The 18,655-nt window shown below is 36.3% G+C and overlaps 1 protein-coding gene across 10 annotated transcripts in view; it reads right to left on the bottom strand.

Moving 5' to 3' along the window:
• Positions 1-18,655, bottom strand: part of Lcorl (ligand dependent nuclear receptor corepressor like) — a 161,849-nt gene that overhangs the window by 41,674 nt on the left and 101,520 nt on the right. For 9 of the 10 annotated variants that reach the window (XM_004656083.2, XM_045161579.1, XM_004656082.2 and 6 more), the window contains one exon: positions 640-733. The exons of the other annotated variant lie outside the window; for it this stretch is intronic. In XM_004656083.2, the coding sequence (XP_004656140.1) occupies positions 640-733 (94 nt within the window). The remainder of the gene's footprint in view (positions 1-639; positions 734-18,655) is intronic. 10 annotated transcript variants of the gene reach the window in all.

Below are 18,655 nucleotides of genomic sequence, written 5' to 3'. Positions count from 1 at the left end.
CCTCTTGACTCAAGCACTACTACAGCCTTACTTGAAACAAATGAAACTACATCTTATTTTTAAATGTGACAAAAAACTTCTATGCAGTTAATGAGAAAAAAGTCACAAAAAATCCAACAGAACAGCATTTCACTAGTGATTACAAATTAATAACAGCTTTCAAAACATGAAGGGACTTTGTGTGGTGGCCACTTGGTGTATTAGGTTGTTTGCCACCACATCTAAAGCATAAAGAAGAACTAGAAACACTATAAGCCAGCTTTAAAATTAGTAAATACAATACTTTTAGATATAGTTCACTGCTGAAACATTCAATATTAAAATTAAAGTTCCCTTAAATCTACCTCAAGTATTAAAAGTTCTTTGATTTGTCCTGCTTCTTAGTCTGTATTCTATGATGATTAAGTTGGTAGTGCATTTTAGTAAACATGAATTAAAGTTTGGTGATTGTTCTGATAACTTTTCTTTAACAGAAAGAATAAAAAAGAAAGGAAGGACAAATGAGAAGTATGAAAGAGACACACTTATGAGTGACAAAACTTCTGGAAGAAAAATGTCAGTACTACTCATCATATTAAGAGATCTCTGCAGAGGCAATTTTATATTAACATTAAATTACATTTCCTAGATGTTGCTTACCCAGTCACTGAATTTTCAGAAGGAGGATCAAAAATGGATGACTCTTCAGATTTTATGCTGGTTTTCTTTGTCGAGAGATCTAACACTCCATCCCCTGTAATTTTGACAAGAGAGAAAATTTTATATTTGCAACAGAAAGACAATACTCACATTTCCATATTTGCTCATGTTTATGTACTAGTGATCTAAAATTAATGCTTATTTTACTTGTCATCTTTAACTATGTTAGCAACAGGACATAACTGGGAAAGTACTACATAGGAAAAAAAGAGCAGAGAGAAACTGGTATTGCCAAGTGACTTAAATTTAGAAACAGACTATATGATTGAAAATCTGTTTGAAATCAAGGCTTGGTCACTTCCCCACTATTCTGCATAGATAAGCCACTTATCTTGTAATAGTTGTTACTTAAGGGTAGACAGCACTTTAGCAAGTCTGGAGGGATACAAGGTGTAAGAGACAGAATAGAAAATGTTATGATGAGTAAGAAAGCTGAATAATCAGTTTTATTAGAACCACCAATATGAAGTATAGACACATTAAACAAATTATTGATTCAATATAACCAATTTATTTTCTATAGCTCAGTGTAAAATTTTACCATTTCAAGTTAATGAAATGTACAATAGTTGAATTTCTGGATATTATGGTAATATTTAAGACTGGTTGAAGACACAACTTATAAAATATAAATAAGAAATTTAACTTGTTATAAAACAAATGTCTCAGTATTTGTTATTAACATGTAGTTATTACTGTTGTAATACTGAATTTACAAAAATAAAACTTCAATTATTCAGGAGTTGGTGAGATGGCCCAGTGTTTAAAAGCACTTACTTGCAAAGCTGCTATCCTATGTTTAATTCCCCATCCACCAACAAACAAACATTCCTTTGCAGTGACAAGAAACTCATGCACACACTCAAATACATTAAAAAAATAAAAAGCAGCTTCAATGATTTGCACATTGTTACTCTGAGAGGATCAATGATAGGCTGTGAATTTAAAACTAAGTAACAAATAACAACATAAATCCATGTCATTATTATTTGGTAGCTCTAGAACATGGGTTATTAAGGCTTTGGATATGATAGTTTCTACAGAGGATTGTCCTAGTCCTAGAAGTGTAGAGGAATAACAAAGAGCTACAGTGTGCCAGGCTGAGTGAGGTGAGATTACGAATGTAGGATCCAGTCCTATGGGACTACTTGGGCCATGGTTAAACTTTTCATTTTATTCTGAAGGAGATAGGAAATTCACTGGAAGATGCTGGCAGAAGTCTGACAGGATTTTATTTAAATTTTTTTGATGTTAAATTTGTTTGTAAGCAGAGAGAGACAGAGAGACATACGGAGAGAATGGGCATCCCAGAGCCTTGAGGTACTGCAAAGGAACTCCAGATGCATGTGCCACTTTGTGCATCTGGCTTTAGGTGGGTGCTGGGGAATCAAACCTGGATCCTTTGGCTTTTCAGGCAAGTGCCATGACTACTAAGCCATCTCACCAGCCTCAGGAATTCATATTTTAAAGGATCAGTCCTGCTGCAGGGAGAACAGACTGCAAGTGCCTAGATCAGAAGGATAAAAGGGAACACAAGGTACATAAAGGACCCCGGCACATAAGTAAGCATTATTAAAAATTTAAAAAGGCTGTCTCAGTTTACCTGTCCAGATGAATTTTATGCCTAGTGTCTTTACCAAATCTCACATTTCTCATGTATATACTTGTAGTATGTTCTTCAAAAGCACTACATGGAGTCATGTCTCTCAAATTGCAGTAGCACTTTCACATTGTCTAAGTGTTCTTTTTCCCTTTCAACTTGCCTAGAATCTACCCATTCTTAAAGATCCAGATTCTCTTAAGCAGAAGCCTGTTTCAGAATCTTTCTTTAACACTTATAATACCAGCATGTACTTATTGATCTGTTTTTTTCTACCATCAGACTGGTTTCTTCAAAGGGACTTGACTAGTTTCCTTTTTATTTCATTAAAAATTAATTAAGTGTTGGGACCTAAGAAAAGAAGGAATAAATGTGGGCTTCTTTTTCTTTTTTTGCTTCACTCTCATTTTTGTTAATCATCAATTAAAATTGAATCATTTCAAGAATTTACAAGAGCATCTTCTTTAAGAAATTACTGTCTAACCCTTTCTTAAGTTTATGTTGTAGCATAAAACAGCTTTCATAGAACGTTTTTTGTAAGTGACATTATTAGTTAATTTCAGAATAAATGAATGTCTCCATTCTAATGTCTTCTAAACTTTTTATGTGCTTATTAAAATTCAATTACTCCTCAAAATAGAAACCTTTTCTCTCTTCCCCTCTCCTTTGGTAGGATCTTACTTTTAGCTGGGGTTGACCTAGAATTCACTATGAAGTCTCACGGTGGCCTCAAACTCATGGCAATCCTCCTACCTCTGTCTCCTGAGTGCTGGGGTTAAAGGTGTGTGTCATCACGCCTGGCTCCATTACTCTTTTTTTTTTTTTTTTTTTTCTTCAAGGTAGGGTCTCACTCTAGTCCAGGCTGACCTGAAATTCACTATGGAGTCTCAGGGTGGCCTCAACTCACGACAATCCTCCTACCTCTGCCTCCCTAGTACTGGGATTAAAGGCATGCGCCACCACGCCTGGCTCCATTACTCTTTCCAACAGAAGCTATGTGAAGTAGGCAGTAAGATCCCAGTTAGGGAAATAAAGATCTTTTGTTCTTTTTCAACCACTGCCCCACAGAGAAATTAACATTATACCTAACTGGAATATAGATGAGCTATATTTAAGCTCTATTCTATCTTTTAAAAGACCTGCTCAAGAGACCTGTAATTATGATTCTTTCTTTTCACAAGGTCTAAATCATGACTCTGGTAAATAAATACTCCCCTCCACTCCAGCCTCTGTCCATATCTAAGCTGTCAGACTTTATTGTATATTATAAGTTTCATTCAGCAAGGATTTGATTTAGGGCAGTCTGTTCCAGTGAAAATTGAAAGCTACTCCAACATATTTGTTACATTACACCTAAACCTTTTTTCTGTTTTTAAATGAGTGCATGCATGTAAGAAACAACTGGCACACCAGGACCTCCAGCCACTGTAATTGAACTCCAGATGCTTGTGACATCTAGTGCATTTCGCTTATGAGGGATCTGGAGAGCCAAAACACTAGTCCTTGGACTTTACAGGTAAATGCCTTAACTACTAAGCCATCTCTCCAGCCCCACACTTAAAAATTTTTTAACCAATGAACATTTATACAGTAAATAAAGATAACAGTTCTAGCACTATCAGTTTTAAGAATTTTTAGATAACCTTCAGTAATATATAGAATATATTGCCAATTTCTTATTATTACCATTTATACTAAAATATTTTGCTCCTATTATGATTCCTTTTTTTTATCATAAAGCCTGTAGCCCAAGAGCTGAAAAATACTTAACTCTTGAATTGTCTGAATTGAAGAAAAATAATAATAAACTAACAAGAGAAGCATGAAAGAGACAGCTTGAGAAGAGGATGAAGAAAAAGAAAGACAAAGTATAGAGGCACCAGATTTTCTTGCTAATGTTTATACAGTCAAATGGTGAGTCCATCCATTAGCATCATACTTTCTCAATGGAGGGATGGCATCTTGATTAGATTATTTTGAACCTGTGTATTTACAAAGAACTCAAATTAACTCAGTAGACAGAAACTAAGTACTCACTATACTCTTACGGTGATATATGAAGAAGAAAATGAATTCACTTTTACTACTACATTCTTTCAATTATGTTGTAACTAATTTCCCATTCTGCTATTTGTAAGTATCTAGGTTTAGATTTTCATTATTAGAAACAATAATGAGCAAAAATCCTCCTAAATCCTTTCTGTGAAAATTAAAAGAATATATACTTAGTGTAAGTATCTAGGTTTAGATTTTCATGGTTAGAAACAATAATGAAATAAATAATCTCCTAAATCCTTCATGTGCAAATTACAAGAATATATACTTAGAAGCAAAAATGCTAGATAATGGGTTATAAGCATTATAATATTAGTTGATATTTCATGATTACATGAAAGAAAGAATGCATTTAGTAGGTCATTTATATATATTTTAAAGCACACAAAACCATTTTCTATACAAATGAGTAATATGGGTGTTTTAGTGATTATTACAAAGGTCAAGTGAAAAGACATTAAGCAAGCTGAACTCTATTTCCAGAAGTGCCTTTGTTCTTTAAGAAAAAAGAACAGAAGTAAATATGATTCAATAGCACATTCACCAACTGAGGTGACCAGTGTGATTCATATGCTGTTTTTCTGTAGAAAAACTGCCCAAATAGGAGGTATCTCAGTCAGTAAAGTTCTTGCCATGTCTCAGAACTTGTAAAAATTCTGGGTTTGATGGTGCACTTGAAGTCTCAATACTGGGGATGTGGAGACAGGTAGATCTCTGTGTCTCACTGAACCACCAGTTTTGCCTACTAGACAAGTTCCAGGCCTCTAAGATACTGACTCAAAAAAGGTGGATAGCACCTGAGGAATGACACACTCTTGCTTCCACATACACATATACCTGCACACACAGAAATATCAAATGATTGGCCTTATATTCAACACAACATTGTTTTTGTTTACTAGTCTGTAAATTTGTATTTATCATAATGATATAATTACCAGTGATTCAATATTATTATAAAATATTCATAATTTAAAATAGGCCAATGTAACCTTTCAGTGAGAACCCATAATTGTATATATAACTACCAGAGATAACTTAAAAAGTGGATCAATGATTGAAAATTGAAATCATGACCAACCTGAGCAATTTCTTGGATATTAATATTTTATTAGTGCTTTGATAAAAATTAAAATTTCAGTTTTATCCATTATCTTGGGACCTGCCACCATATAATATCTGTGCTCTGGAGGCCTAGTGAGCTTTGCCACAGCCTCAGTCACCGAGTGACACACTGCTACAAGGAGAATCAGTAGGAGGACACTGTATACCATGGAAACCAGAAATGGGATTGACTGTGGATTTTACCAGCCAGGAATGCTGTTCAGGGGACCTTCTCAAAGGGTGTGATGCTGGAGTACTACAACAATCTCATGCTCTAGGGTATTGTGTAACTCAAATTGGAGCATGGATGTGGGTCATGAAGCATAGTGGATGCTTTAGCCCAGAGCCTCTCAGGTGTTCATATAGTGAGTGATGGAACTAAGAACCAGCCAGGAAAATTAGGAACATGTCAAATGCTTAAATGCTTGGACAGAATACATTCCCACCACAGGCACCTCTGCAGCCATCCTGCTACCAATTCCCACCAGACACCCCTGTAGCTATCCTGCTACTGATTCCGACCACAGACAACCCTTGTGGTAGTTTGATTCAGGTGTCCCTCATAAACTTAGGGGTTCTGAATACTAGGTTCCCAGCTGATGGAGATTTGAGAATTAACACCTCCTGGAGGCAATTTCTTGTTGGAGGTGGGCTTACAGGTATTATAGTCAGTTTCCCCATGCCAGTTGTTGGCACACTCTCTTGTTCCTGTTGTCCACTTTTGTGGGCAATGGGGTGATGCCCACCCTCTGCTCATGCAATTGTTTTCCCCTGCCATCAGGGAGCGTCCCCTTGAGCCTTTAAGCCAAAATAAACCTCTTTTTTCCCACAAGCTGCTCTTGGTTGGGTGATTTCTCTCAGCAATGCAAAACTGACTGCAACAGTAAAGTGGTACCAAGGAATTGTGTCAATTGCTGCTAGACCCCTGACTATGTGGCTCTGGCTGATTTTCAAAAGGAATGTGGAAGGATTTGAAACCTTGGCCTAAGAGATGCCTTGCAGTGCTGTAAGTAGAGCTTGATGGACTATTATGGTCATTGTAATACCTGAATGCAGTAAGAACAATGGACTGTGAGTTTGGCTTATGAGAGTAAGAAAGTGCTTTGCCTGGACTGGGCTAGCAGTTTGGGTGGGAAGCTTGCTGTAATGCCTGGGTCCTGAGAAGTTGTGCAGGGTTGCTTGGCAGTGTGAGCAGAGGGATATGGCACAGAAAGAAAAATCTTTGGGTGAACTGCTGCCCATTCAGCTATAATTGAGAGATTACAACCTTTGAGATTGGGCCAGCTGACCCAAACCGGGGCAACAGGAATAATGGAGACTCTTTTGAAAGGGCCTGAGTGCTCAAGGAGTGTCCTGTTCTTCAAAATATGCTTTATTCTCCCCTGGATTAACAAGTTTGCACCCTACCTGGCATTGTAGAATGTAAGAAATGCAGGAAAAAGATGGTCACTGAGTTTGCAACATGGTCTTGTGTTTTGGAAATGGCCATGGGCAGTGTGAAGCAGGCTTGCCGGATGCCTGCATGGAGACCCAACAAAGCCATGAGGACCATGGGTTACAGTGGAGGTTCGGTGACCACGAGATGGCTGCCAAGGAGAGCTGCCGGCCCTATATGAAGCTTTCCAGGACTATGAGTAGCCTAGCTGGAGGGGCGGAATTGAGACACCAGAGATTTGTTGCTGTTTAGAATTATCAGACTTGGAAACTTGTCACTGACTAAAGTTGTTGGACTTGGAACTACAGAGTTTGATGTTTGCCTTGGTTGTTGTATTTGTTGAATATTTCTTTGTCATCTTTTACAGTGTGAATTTGTATTCTGTGTCATTATGAGTTGGGGGGGGTTGGTATTATGGTTCAGTTAAAAGATCTTAGAGTACGGGGATGTATGAACATCATTTGAATTGATAAAACTACAGGGACTTTTAAAGTTGGACTGAATGCACTGCATTTTACATTTTACTGTGGATATTAGTTTATGGGAGTCAGGGGAAGAATATGGTGGTTTGATTCAGATGTCCCACATAAACTTAGGTGTTCTGAATGGTAGGTTCCCTGCTGATGGAGATTTGGGAATTAATGCCTCCTGGAGGCAGTGTATTGTTGGGGGCAGGCTTGTGGGTATTATAGCCAGTTTCCCCATGTCAGTGTTTGGCACACTCTCTTGTTCCTATTATTCATTTATGTGGGCCAAGTGGTGAAGTCCACCCTCTGCTCATGTCTTCATTTTCCCTTGCCATCGTGGAGCTTCCCTTCGGGCCCGTAAGCCAAAAATAAACCTTTTCCCCCACAAGCTGCTCTTCGTTGGGTGATTTCTTTCTTTTTTTTTTTTTTTTGGTTTTTCGAGGTAGGGTCTCACTGTAGCCCAGGCTGACCTGGAATTCACTATGGAGTCCCAGGGCGGCCTTGAACTCATGGCAATCCTCCTACCTCTGCCTCCCAAGTGCTGGGATTAAAGGCGTGCACCACCATGCCTGGCTCTCATTGAGTGATTTCTAACAGCAATGTGAACCTGAGTGCAACACCCCTGCAGCCATCCTGCTACTGATTCCCACCACAGACACTCTTGCTGCTGTCCTACCACTGATTCCCACCAGACACCCCTGCAGTCACTATCTGCAGAATTTCAGATGTTGAGAAGAGGAACAGGAGAGGGCCTGGAGGGCCTGGTGGATGCATTCATACAAGGTGATAAGAGGCTTTTCAGCAGGCCAAGCAGAAGCCAAAGCCCAACCTCAACCTTCTCTCTTTGAATGTTTGCAAGATATGCTCACATAGCCCTACACGCAGTGTCTAGCTCCATACTATAATGAATACGACTCACTGGACCACTTTGACAAGTGAGGCTCCAAAGACTCTGAGAGGCATCTCTTCTCTGTGCAGAAGGGGAGCACTGGCATGATGCTGTGCTCCTCTCCTAGATATCTCCTCTTAAATGCTCATCTGCTAGGGAGGGACCACAAACAATCACAGATAGCTTTCACTCTCCATTCCTGCTCCTCAAGTATGCTACCCTGGGAAGAAGGTAGCAGTTGCCAAGTCTCCACTACTACTGTTCATCTATTAAAATGACTTCTCCAGTGGCCATGCGAGGGCCTAGGAAGCCACTCTGGTCTGTGGTGGCCATACAGGGTAGCCCTGGGGCTTGCCCACAGAGAGCTCATCAGTACAGAAGAATGAATACAGTGATGCTCTGCAAAGATTAAACAATATTTAAAACAGAAACAGAAAAATTTTCTTGTACTCTAATACAAAGTAGAAAGACTATGAAAGGTACATGAAGGACTCATGGATTCCTAAGGGAGCCTTCACAGACAAAAGTATTTTCATCCATTAAAAAATTAAAATTTCATCTGAGCATGGTGGCTCATGCCTTTAATCCTAGCACTCAGGAGGCAGAGTTAGAAGGATCACTGTGAATTACAGAATACAGATTGAGTTCCAGGTCAGTATGGGCTAGAGTGAGACCTTACCTTGAAAAAAAAAATTAATAATAATGATAACAATAAATAAAATTTTAGTTATTTTGTTAACAAACTGTTCTTCATTTTCTTACAAATTATTGACAAGGAACCCTTCACACTACAGAACTGTTTCCTATTCTTCCAAGGTCATTATTCCTTTTATCTCTTACAAGGTACATTTGTCATTCTTCAAAGTCATACTATATTCTAGTGGCCCAGCCATCTTCAGCACATCCTTCAGCATCATCCCCTCATTAAATTTCACATTTAGTTTTCTTTCACACACCCACAGTACCATATATATTCTTCTAATCTTGGTTACATCATATTATTATAATTTGCTCAATTTAGCACCACAAGTCTACTAGCACTGTGAGGAGTTTGAATGTGTAAGATTTACATTTAACTAAGCATAACTACTTGGTTGATTTTCTCATAGTACTTATTTCCTAAATATGGACCAAAGTAGTAATAGATCAATTAACATTTATCACTGCCTTAATTTCGTAATAAAAATGACTGTTATACACAGCACTGTATATGGTAGATCTTCATTGACTAACAAGGTAACATTGAAATAAAAAAAAACTTTGTTCAGCAAGTCAGGAAATGATAGCACAATCACAAGACTGATATCTACCTGGAAAACAGCAATTTCTTTATCCAGAGAAGACTCACCAAGGAAAAGAAGCTAAGAGTAACCTTTACTTATCAATTTCCATATTTGCTAGATTTTAACAATCTTAAGGACCATTCTTCAGAAATTTAAGGAACATTAATTCCTCATTACATATTAACAGGAAGGATACTAAAAGCATCTATTAAGTCCTCACAATATTCTTGGTTTCCAGTTACTACATTAGTTAAATCATAAAGTACAATCTATACTTTACCATGAATAGGTCAGATCTTTAAAAATATTTTGTTTATGTATTTATTTATTTATGAGGAAGGGAGGGAGCATGAGAATGAGCACTGGCACTGCCAGGGCCTCTTGCCACTGCAAATGAACTCCAGACACATGTGCTACTTTGTACATATGCTTTACATGGGTACTGGGGAATCAAACTCAGATTGCTAAGCTTTTCAAGCAAGTATCTTTAACTGCTGAGCCATGTCTCCAGCCCAAGGTCAGATCTTTAAAGCCACATTATCTATCATCAATATTACATTATTATTAAATATATACGCATTAGAATTCATCTCATAAAGGTAAGTGAACACTAAAGAAAGGATATTATATATATGTGCATGTGTGTGTGTGTGTGTATATATATATACATATATATCTGCACAAGGAAAATATTTTGCATTAAATTTTATAAAATGTCAATCTACTCACTAGCAATGAAAGTTTTATTACAATTAGTGTTTAACATTTAACAGTTTGACATAAAACTATAACAATATTATTGAATGTTGAAATGTTTTCTCCATCTTATCTCTTTGACCACTCCTTATCTATTTCTTTAAATAGCTCTCCTCCCTGGCCTCTATCTGCTCTCATGTATTATTTGAGTAAGCCTTTGGCTCTTTCTAGTTTTCTCTTACTGTTCTTTCAGGAAGAGTCCTATGGTTTTGCTGTTAATTATTGCTAGCAAATATTAGTAATTTGCATGAAACCTAGTGACTATTAAACTACCATACTTTCCAATGATGTCAAGTCTATGAAATACTATACTAAGATTGCTACTGACTGAACTCATTTTGGTTCATACACCATGATGGTATGAGTAGTTTTCAATTTAGAAATTATAGTGATAACAAACTGAAACGGAACAAGTATTAATTAACTTGTTCAAGGTCACAAAGTTGTAAGCAGTTAAAACTGCCATTTCAAATTCAGACAGTCATATACAAGCAACTGCATTAGCTACAATTCTACCCTGTACAATGTTTGAAAATGGAAAATTGTGCTAGTAAGGATGCAGGAAGCACAGCTATCAAATTACCATTGTGAATTCATGCTTTTAAGAAATAATCTAATAACATAAAATTTTTTAAATGATCACACTACTAGGTAACTCTCTTAACATTTAACACAAAAACTATTTTATGTACAAAGCTATTTCATAGTTCAATGACATAAAATTTTTTAGACATTAAAAATCCTCTTAAAGGGCTGGAGAGATGGCTTAGCAGTTAAGCGCTTGCCTGTGAAGCCTAAGGACCCCGGTTCGAGGCTCGGTTCCCCAGGTCCCACGTTAGCCAGATGCACAAGGGGGCGCACGCGTCTGGAGTTCGTTTGCAGAGGCTGGAAGCCCTGGCGCGCCCATTCTCTCTCTCTCCCTCTATCTGTCTTTCTCCCTGTGTCTGTCGCTCTCAAATAAATGAATAAAAAAATTAAAAAAAAAATCCTCTTAAAATTAACATAATAGTATTTCACTTGCTTCAGAACTAGAGTTAACATATTCATTAAGGAAATTAACAAAACACTGGAATTTTCAAGTGCTTCCTTATTTTTAAAAATAAGTAATATAAAATGAACAGATACAAACATGAAAAAACTCTAAAATCAAATAAAACGGGCAATATGCAAAAACAGTAATCATTAATGAGTTGTTAAATATGTAGGTGCATGTGTGTGGATAAGCATACTCATGAAGGTACACAGAGATACTCTCCTGCATGTGCAGCTATCTATGTACATCTATCTATGTGTGTGTGTGTGTGTGTGTGTGTGTGTATACACACACACACACACACACACACACATATTATTGGTATCTATGCTTCCTAAAATGAATGTATATTAATGGAACATCCCAAACCACAAAGTTACTAATAACAACAACAGACTAATAAGGTAAACACATTCCCTTGGGTTTATCTGAGTTCTAATTAACAACAATTTTTTTTTTTTTTTTTACTAGTATAACTATGGTGTTTCAGTTATTGATAAAACAATCAATGCAAATTAATAAGAGTAGCATAGCCGGGCGTGGTGGCGCACACCTTTAATCCCAGCACTCGGGAGGCAGAGGTAGGATGATTGCCATGAGTTCAAGGCCACCCTGAGATAACAGAGTTAATTCCAGGTCAGCCTGGACCAGAGTGAGATCCTACCTCAAAAAACCAAAAAAAAAAAAAAAAAAAAAAAAGTATAATGATCAAAAGTTCTTACATTAAATTGAGGTTTAAAATACACAGGACTAAGCTTAATTAGCAAAATGTTACTAGTAAAATTTACAGTTTTCAATGATACTACATATGCTATTTTAGAATTTCATTGTTGTAATTCTTATTCTTCAGCTATCCTGGAAGTACTGATCTAAATCAAGATTTCAAACTCTTTAAGTCAGTGTCAATGAATAGAATTTTAAAAAGTATCTTCTATGTCTCGTATTACACTGCTTGATTCTATCAGCTCATATTTTATGCAAATATTTTGGTTAATTCAGTAAAGTCATACTAATTATAATATATTGGACAAGAAATTTTGTGAAAATATATTTGGTCATATTTATTATGCTTATACAAATGATGTGACTTTTAAAGAATCTTTTAATCAAATATAACATTCACAGCAAAAAAAAATACAGATAAGTGCATACTCAATGAATTTCCCTGCACTGTACAATCCTATGTAAACCCTAGATTACCACCATCCACCTAGGTATCTCCATCACCCCCACAGCTCCTCTTGTTACCTTTTCACTGCATTCTCACTATTCTGACTTCTATCCATCCTGTGCATGCTCTTTCATCCAGAACCTCATTGCCAAAGTAAAAATAAAGAATACCTAAAGACTTACTTACCTTTCCAAGCATATAACCAAATATGTTTATGCTTATGTCAAAGATACAGATAAAATATGTTTCTGCCACAATAAAGTAGATTGTTCAGGTGGGTATTACAATATAAAAATTAAAATTATTTTTCAGAAAAATAGCATAGTATTATTTATGAGTATTATTTAGGGGCTGGAGGGATGGCTTAGTGGTTAAGGCATTTGCCGGCAAAGCCAAAAGACCTCAGTTCAGTTCCCCAGGACACATGAGCCAGATGCACAATGGGGTGTACACATTTGGAGTGCATTTGCAGTGGCTAGAGGTCCTGGCATCCCCATTCTCTCTTCACTCTCCCTTTCTCTGTCAAATACATAAATAAATAAATATATTAAAAAAAAAGATTATTATTTAGAGCTGGGGAGATGGCTCAGCAGTTAAAGGTGACAGCCTGGGTTCAACTCCCCAGTACTCATATAAAGCCACTTGCATAAAGTGATGCATACATCTAGACTTTGTTTGCAGTAGCAAGAGGCTCTGGTGTACCCACTCATATTTTATCTCCTTGCAAGTAAATTGATCACTGAGGTGAATACACTGTGAATGTGTGCATGCATACATTTTCTGGGAAAAAACTGGAAAGGATTAAAAATGGTATTGGTTCAAATGCTATTGGAGAAAAAACAAACAATAGCTCTTGTTTCTTTTTTTGTTTGTTTCTCATTTTTCCAAAGCAGGTATTACTTTTTCTTTTTCTTTTCATTGTTTTTCAAGATAGGGTTTCACTATAGCCCAGGCCTGGGACTCGATCTCTAGTCCCTAGGCTAGCTTCAAAATCAGTGACCATTCTACCTCTGCTTTCCAACTGCTGGGATTAAAGATATGCAACTCCAAGCCCACTAGTGCTATTGTGTAATACCTACTTTTTAGTGAATTTATTTTTTTAGTTATTTGAGGGACTCAAAACAATGTCTGTTTTACCTGATTCTTGATTTTCTTACTTTAGAACAGCCTATGGGTTTTACTAGAAATGTACTGATATTATGCATTACTGCTTCTTTTGCTTTAGTACTCTTTGCTTTTCTTTGTCTCCACAACTCTCATAAACTTGGAATTTTCTCTGAACTCAATGATTCTACCACTTTTACATCCACAATCCTTTTCTTACTCTTAAGATACTACAGATATCAAGGAGTTTTTGTGGCTTATATTTCATATATCTGCTGTATCAATAATTAAACTGAAACATTTAAAAACTATTAACACTTTATAAGTGTTAATAATGTTAATAAAATATTTGTGAAACTGTTTCAAAATAAAACAAATGGAAATTCCATTTTCTGTAGTTTTTTATGAGAGAGAATTGGAATGCCAGGGCCTCCAGCCACTGCAATCAAACTCCAGACACATGTGTCATCTTATGTGTTTGTGCACCCTTGCATCACCTTGTGATCTGGCTTACATGGGATTTGCAGAGTTGAACATGGGTCATAGGGCTTCATGGGCAAGCACCTTAATCGCTAAGCCATCACTCCAGCCCCAAAATTCAATTTTAACAGTTTTGAAAATCTCATGTGGATTCTCACATGGGTTTCTGCATTCACGACATTGATATTTATTTGAATACTCCACTATACTCTTGAGAGAATAAGGGTGAAAAGAACAAATGACATTAATTTTGACCTGGCATATTTCCTAGAAAGGTTTTATAGACATTTAGGGCTTCCTGAATAATGTTTGAGAACTTGTAGTCTAAACAACTGCTTCAGTCCATATTCAGCATTTTCAGTAATAACTTGACAGGCAGTATAATGCATCACTAAGAACAAAAAGTCTATCATCAGTTATGCTCAAGGGATCACTGTGTTCTGATGGTAACACTCTTGTGTAGTTCTTAAAAAGCTTTTCTCCAATGGTTTTGTCTTCAGATGCTATTGTTTGATTCACTTAACTTAGTAGGAACCAAAACAGTAACATTTTAAATTTAAGAAGCTTTCATATTTACTAGGTAGAATTCTTTAAGAATTGTTATTAAATGATGACTACAGGGTTGCACTGAAGTAACATATATAAAGGAAAACAAGGTAATAAATATCTAATTCTTTCCTTTAATTGTTTAGTTTCAAAGTAAAGAACTGGTATGCAATGTACCTACAATGTAGACCACTGATTTTGCTAGATACTCCTGACACTTAAATGTTCTCATTCAACAAACAGAAAAACTTTAACATGGGATCCTTATTTTTTCACAAATTAGTATTAGTATTGCAGCATCCTTGCTAGTAGGTATAAGATACTCTGTATTTATACTACTGGAACCAAAAGTGGATTCTTAAGAGGCCTGCTTCTTTTTAAAGGGAATTAATATTTAGCAACTTCACTCAGGGCTTGCTGATGTCACTAAAGTTTCATTGGTCTTAGGCAGTTTTAGTGGTCAGATTTAGGAAATGCATTTTTATTTATTTGCATGTCTGGGGGGGATTTAAAAATTTATGGGTCTACAGGTACAAGTACACAAATTTCTCATGTTACTTATAGTTTGTTATGACTTGAATATACCTCTCTTCAGAGTATATGCATTGAAAGCTTAAGCAAACTCAAAGCCTATCCTGAGAAATGGGATCTGTGAGATATGAAGTCAGGTCAATAGAAAACAAGGAGAGGGGATAATGATAAAAATGTATTATATACATGTTCAAAAACTGTCAGTAGATAAGAGTAAATTAATGGATTTAGATTCACGACTTTAAGAAATAAATGAAACCTGGCTCAATGCCTTCCATTTAATTAAAATAAAAAATGAAGAAAAAGAGATAAAGCCCTAAGAGTTTGCAAGAGTGATTTCTGACACATGGAATGAGTCCTTTCTCCCCTTTTCTCTCCAATCCTAGTCTCTTACCCTTCGTCCATGAGAGGCTATTGCAAGGCCCTTGCTAGATGAAACCTTCTCATCTTTGGACCCTCTAGAAGTATAAGAAATAAATCTCTGCTTTTCATCAATTGTCCAATATCTGGTATTCTGTTATAGCAGCTCAAAATGGATTGAATGTTATCTAATGAATTTACCATTATCTAATTTTTTTAAATAATTTTATTTATTTATTTATTTATTTGAGAGTGACAGACACAGAGAGAAAGACAGATAGAGGGAGAGAGAGATTGGGCGCGCCAGGGCTTCCAGCCTCTGCAAACGAACTCCAGACGCGTGCGCCCCCTTGTGCATCTGGCTAACGTGGGACCTGGGGAACCGAGCCTCGAACCAGGGTCCTTAGGCTTCACAGGCAAGCACTTAACCGCTAAGCCATCTCTCCAGCCCACCATTATCTAATTTTTAAAAAGTAAGTTACATTATGAAAAACTGGCTTAATAATGTTAAGAAACTGTGACAGAAGAATAACATGAAAAATATTTAGTACTAACAAATAATCACAAGAAACAAAAGTAACACTGATACCACTATTATGAAATCTTAACTTACTATATTCTATGAGACAAAAAGAATGACGTCAGAGGCAAAAGTAACACTGTTACAACTATTACAAAATCTTTTACTATATACTATGAGACAAAAACAGTGAAACCAGGCCAAAAAAAAAAAAAAAAAAAAAGAGAAGCTACAATTCCTAAAGGAGCTCCCTGACATAGATTTATACTTTCTGTCACTATTGTAACATGCATACTATGTAGCAAGACACAAGCGGAGTCGTAATTTTTAAGACATTTAAAGACATTTGTATCATGAAATTCAGCTTTAAGAATTTCAATTCAGGGCTGGAGAGATGGCTTAGCAGTTAAGGTGCTTGCCTGCACAGCCTAAGGACTCATGTACAACTCTCCAGGTCCCACATAAGTCAGAAGTACAAGGTGACACAAGTATACAAGGTCACAAATGCACACAAGATGGTACAACCAACTTGGAGTTTTATTTCAGTGGGGCGGGAGGACCTGGCACACCAATTCTCTCTCTCTCTCTCTCTCTTATTAAAAAACAGATTCAATTTATAGAAAGATTAGTACAGTGAGTATCTGTGAGCTTGTACATGTAAACATACATACATAGAAATATATCAAAAGTATGTGTTCCTACTTTTTTATGTGTAAGTACACACACATAAGAAACAAATAACATGTCCTTTGGCAGAATGGTTTTACAAAAGAAAACATAATGGCATCATTCTCCATTCCAAATGGTTTAGCAGCTCTCTTTGGCTCCATGAAAATATTAGTATTCCATGGTTTCTCATAATCTGGCCTTTTCCTATTCTCTAGCTTCACCTCTGTTTTTCTTTGTCTTCTACACTACAAATCATACCATACTAAATGAATTTGATCATGAGGAACATTGAAATCACATGGCAAAATGTCACTCCAAATATCAGAATTATCAAGCATGTTTTCAGTTCACAACGCTCACTAGTCTTTCCCACCTGGGATGCTCCGATGCTTGCACACTTTGGCTACGATACTAGTAATTTACAATTACTCCCTTTTCTATATATGCTGAATCTATCTTATTATATAAACTCACAGAATCACACAATATGAAGATTTACTTTCAAGATATACTCTTCTAAACACCTAATTGATCCTTTTGAATATATCTGCTTTAATATCTGATCTTTAGAAATACTACTTCTGATACTACTTGAAATCTGTTTCCCTCTACCTTTTAGCTAGTGATCTTTATTACTCGTTGAACTATTCAGAGAAAGTTCAGTCCTACTATACGAATATTTAAAGTTCGCCATCGCATTATTTCTAAGGCTTCTCCTCTATGGTGGTATAAAGAATGAGAGACAAAGTATGGGAAGATTTGACTTTGAGTATTCTTTATGAATTTGTTCATTTATATTTAATTCTTTTTTTTTATTTATTTATTTATTTATTTATTTATTTATTTATTTATTTATTTATTTATTTATTTGAGAGAGACAGACACAGAGAGAAAGACAGATAGAGGGGGAGAGAGAGAATGGGCGCGCCAGGGCTTCCAGCCTCTGCAAACGAACTCCAGACGCGTGCGCCCCCTTGTGCATCTGGCTAACGTGGGACCTGGGGAACCGAGCCTCGAACCGGGGTCCTTAGGCTTCACAGGCAAGCGCTTAACCGCTAAGCCATCTCTCCAGCCCATTTATATTTAATTCTTATGTAGTAGCTATGGGTTCATTATTATCATGGTCAAATTACAAATGAAAAAATTAAAGCTCTAGCAGTAATCACATGAAAGAGGAACTGAATTAAGTGGTAAGGCTGAAATTTCAGCCATAAGCCTGTTACACACCAAAGCCAATGACCTAATATCATAGGACACTAACTTGCCTCCATAAATGAAAAGGAATTATCTTTAAGGGTATGAAGCACAGGTAGCAAATATAAATTTTAAAAATCCTGTGCTTTACAATGTCCCAAATTGGAAGTACATATATTTTTTTTTCTTTAGCCTTATATTGTAGTTATTGCTGACCTTTCTGTCTTAGAACCTAGCATCTTAATATTTCTCATAAATATAACTCATGCAGGCTAAAATTACAGACCAAATAAGGAGAAATTATTTCCATGCTTCAATACTGATTTATCTCTCTCAAGCACTGACTACTGTACTTTTGTTGGAGCCCCAAGCTAATACTAACTGCATTCTATGATGAAACTGAATGCCATCTTTTTTATAACATACAAGCCTGACACAATCCTAATCAACACTAATAAAAGCTACTTGTTTTCTCATCTCCAGATACTTATTTGGCATTCTTCTCACGCACATAAAGAGGCTCTTTCTACCTTTCTTGTGTTAAGTCACAGTTATGAAAAAAAACAACAACAACAACTTTGGCCTTCTTATCATTCTGAAAAAAAAAAAAAGGAATCTTTACCCATTTAATTATGACTTCATTGTTTACTACACCTACTAACTTTCCTTTTCCTAATTACCAGCACAAAATACTGGACAGTAAATCACCTAGTTTTTACTTCTCATCTGCATACAAAAACTGAAGAGGGGGCTGGAGAG

Source organism: Jaculus jaculus, chromosome 11 (genome assembly GCF_020740685.1).
Source record: "Jaculus jaculus isolate mJacJac1 chromosome 11, mJacJac1.mat.Y.cur, whole genome shotgun sequence".
Taxonomy (NCBI): domain Eukaryota; kingdom Metazoa; phylum Chordata; class Mammalia; order Rodentia; family Dipodidae; genus Jaculus; species Jaculus jaculus.
The sequence above is the reverse complement of the archived record's forward strand: the minus strand, read 5'-3'. Positions and strand labels throughout refer to the sequence as shown.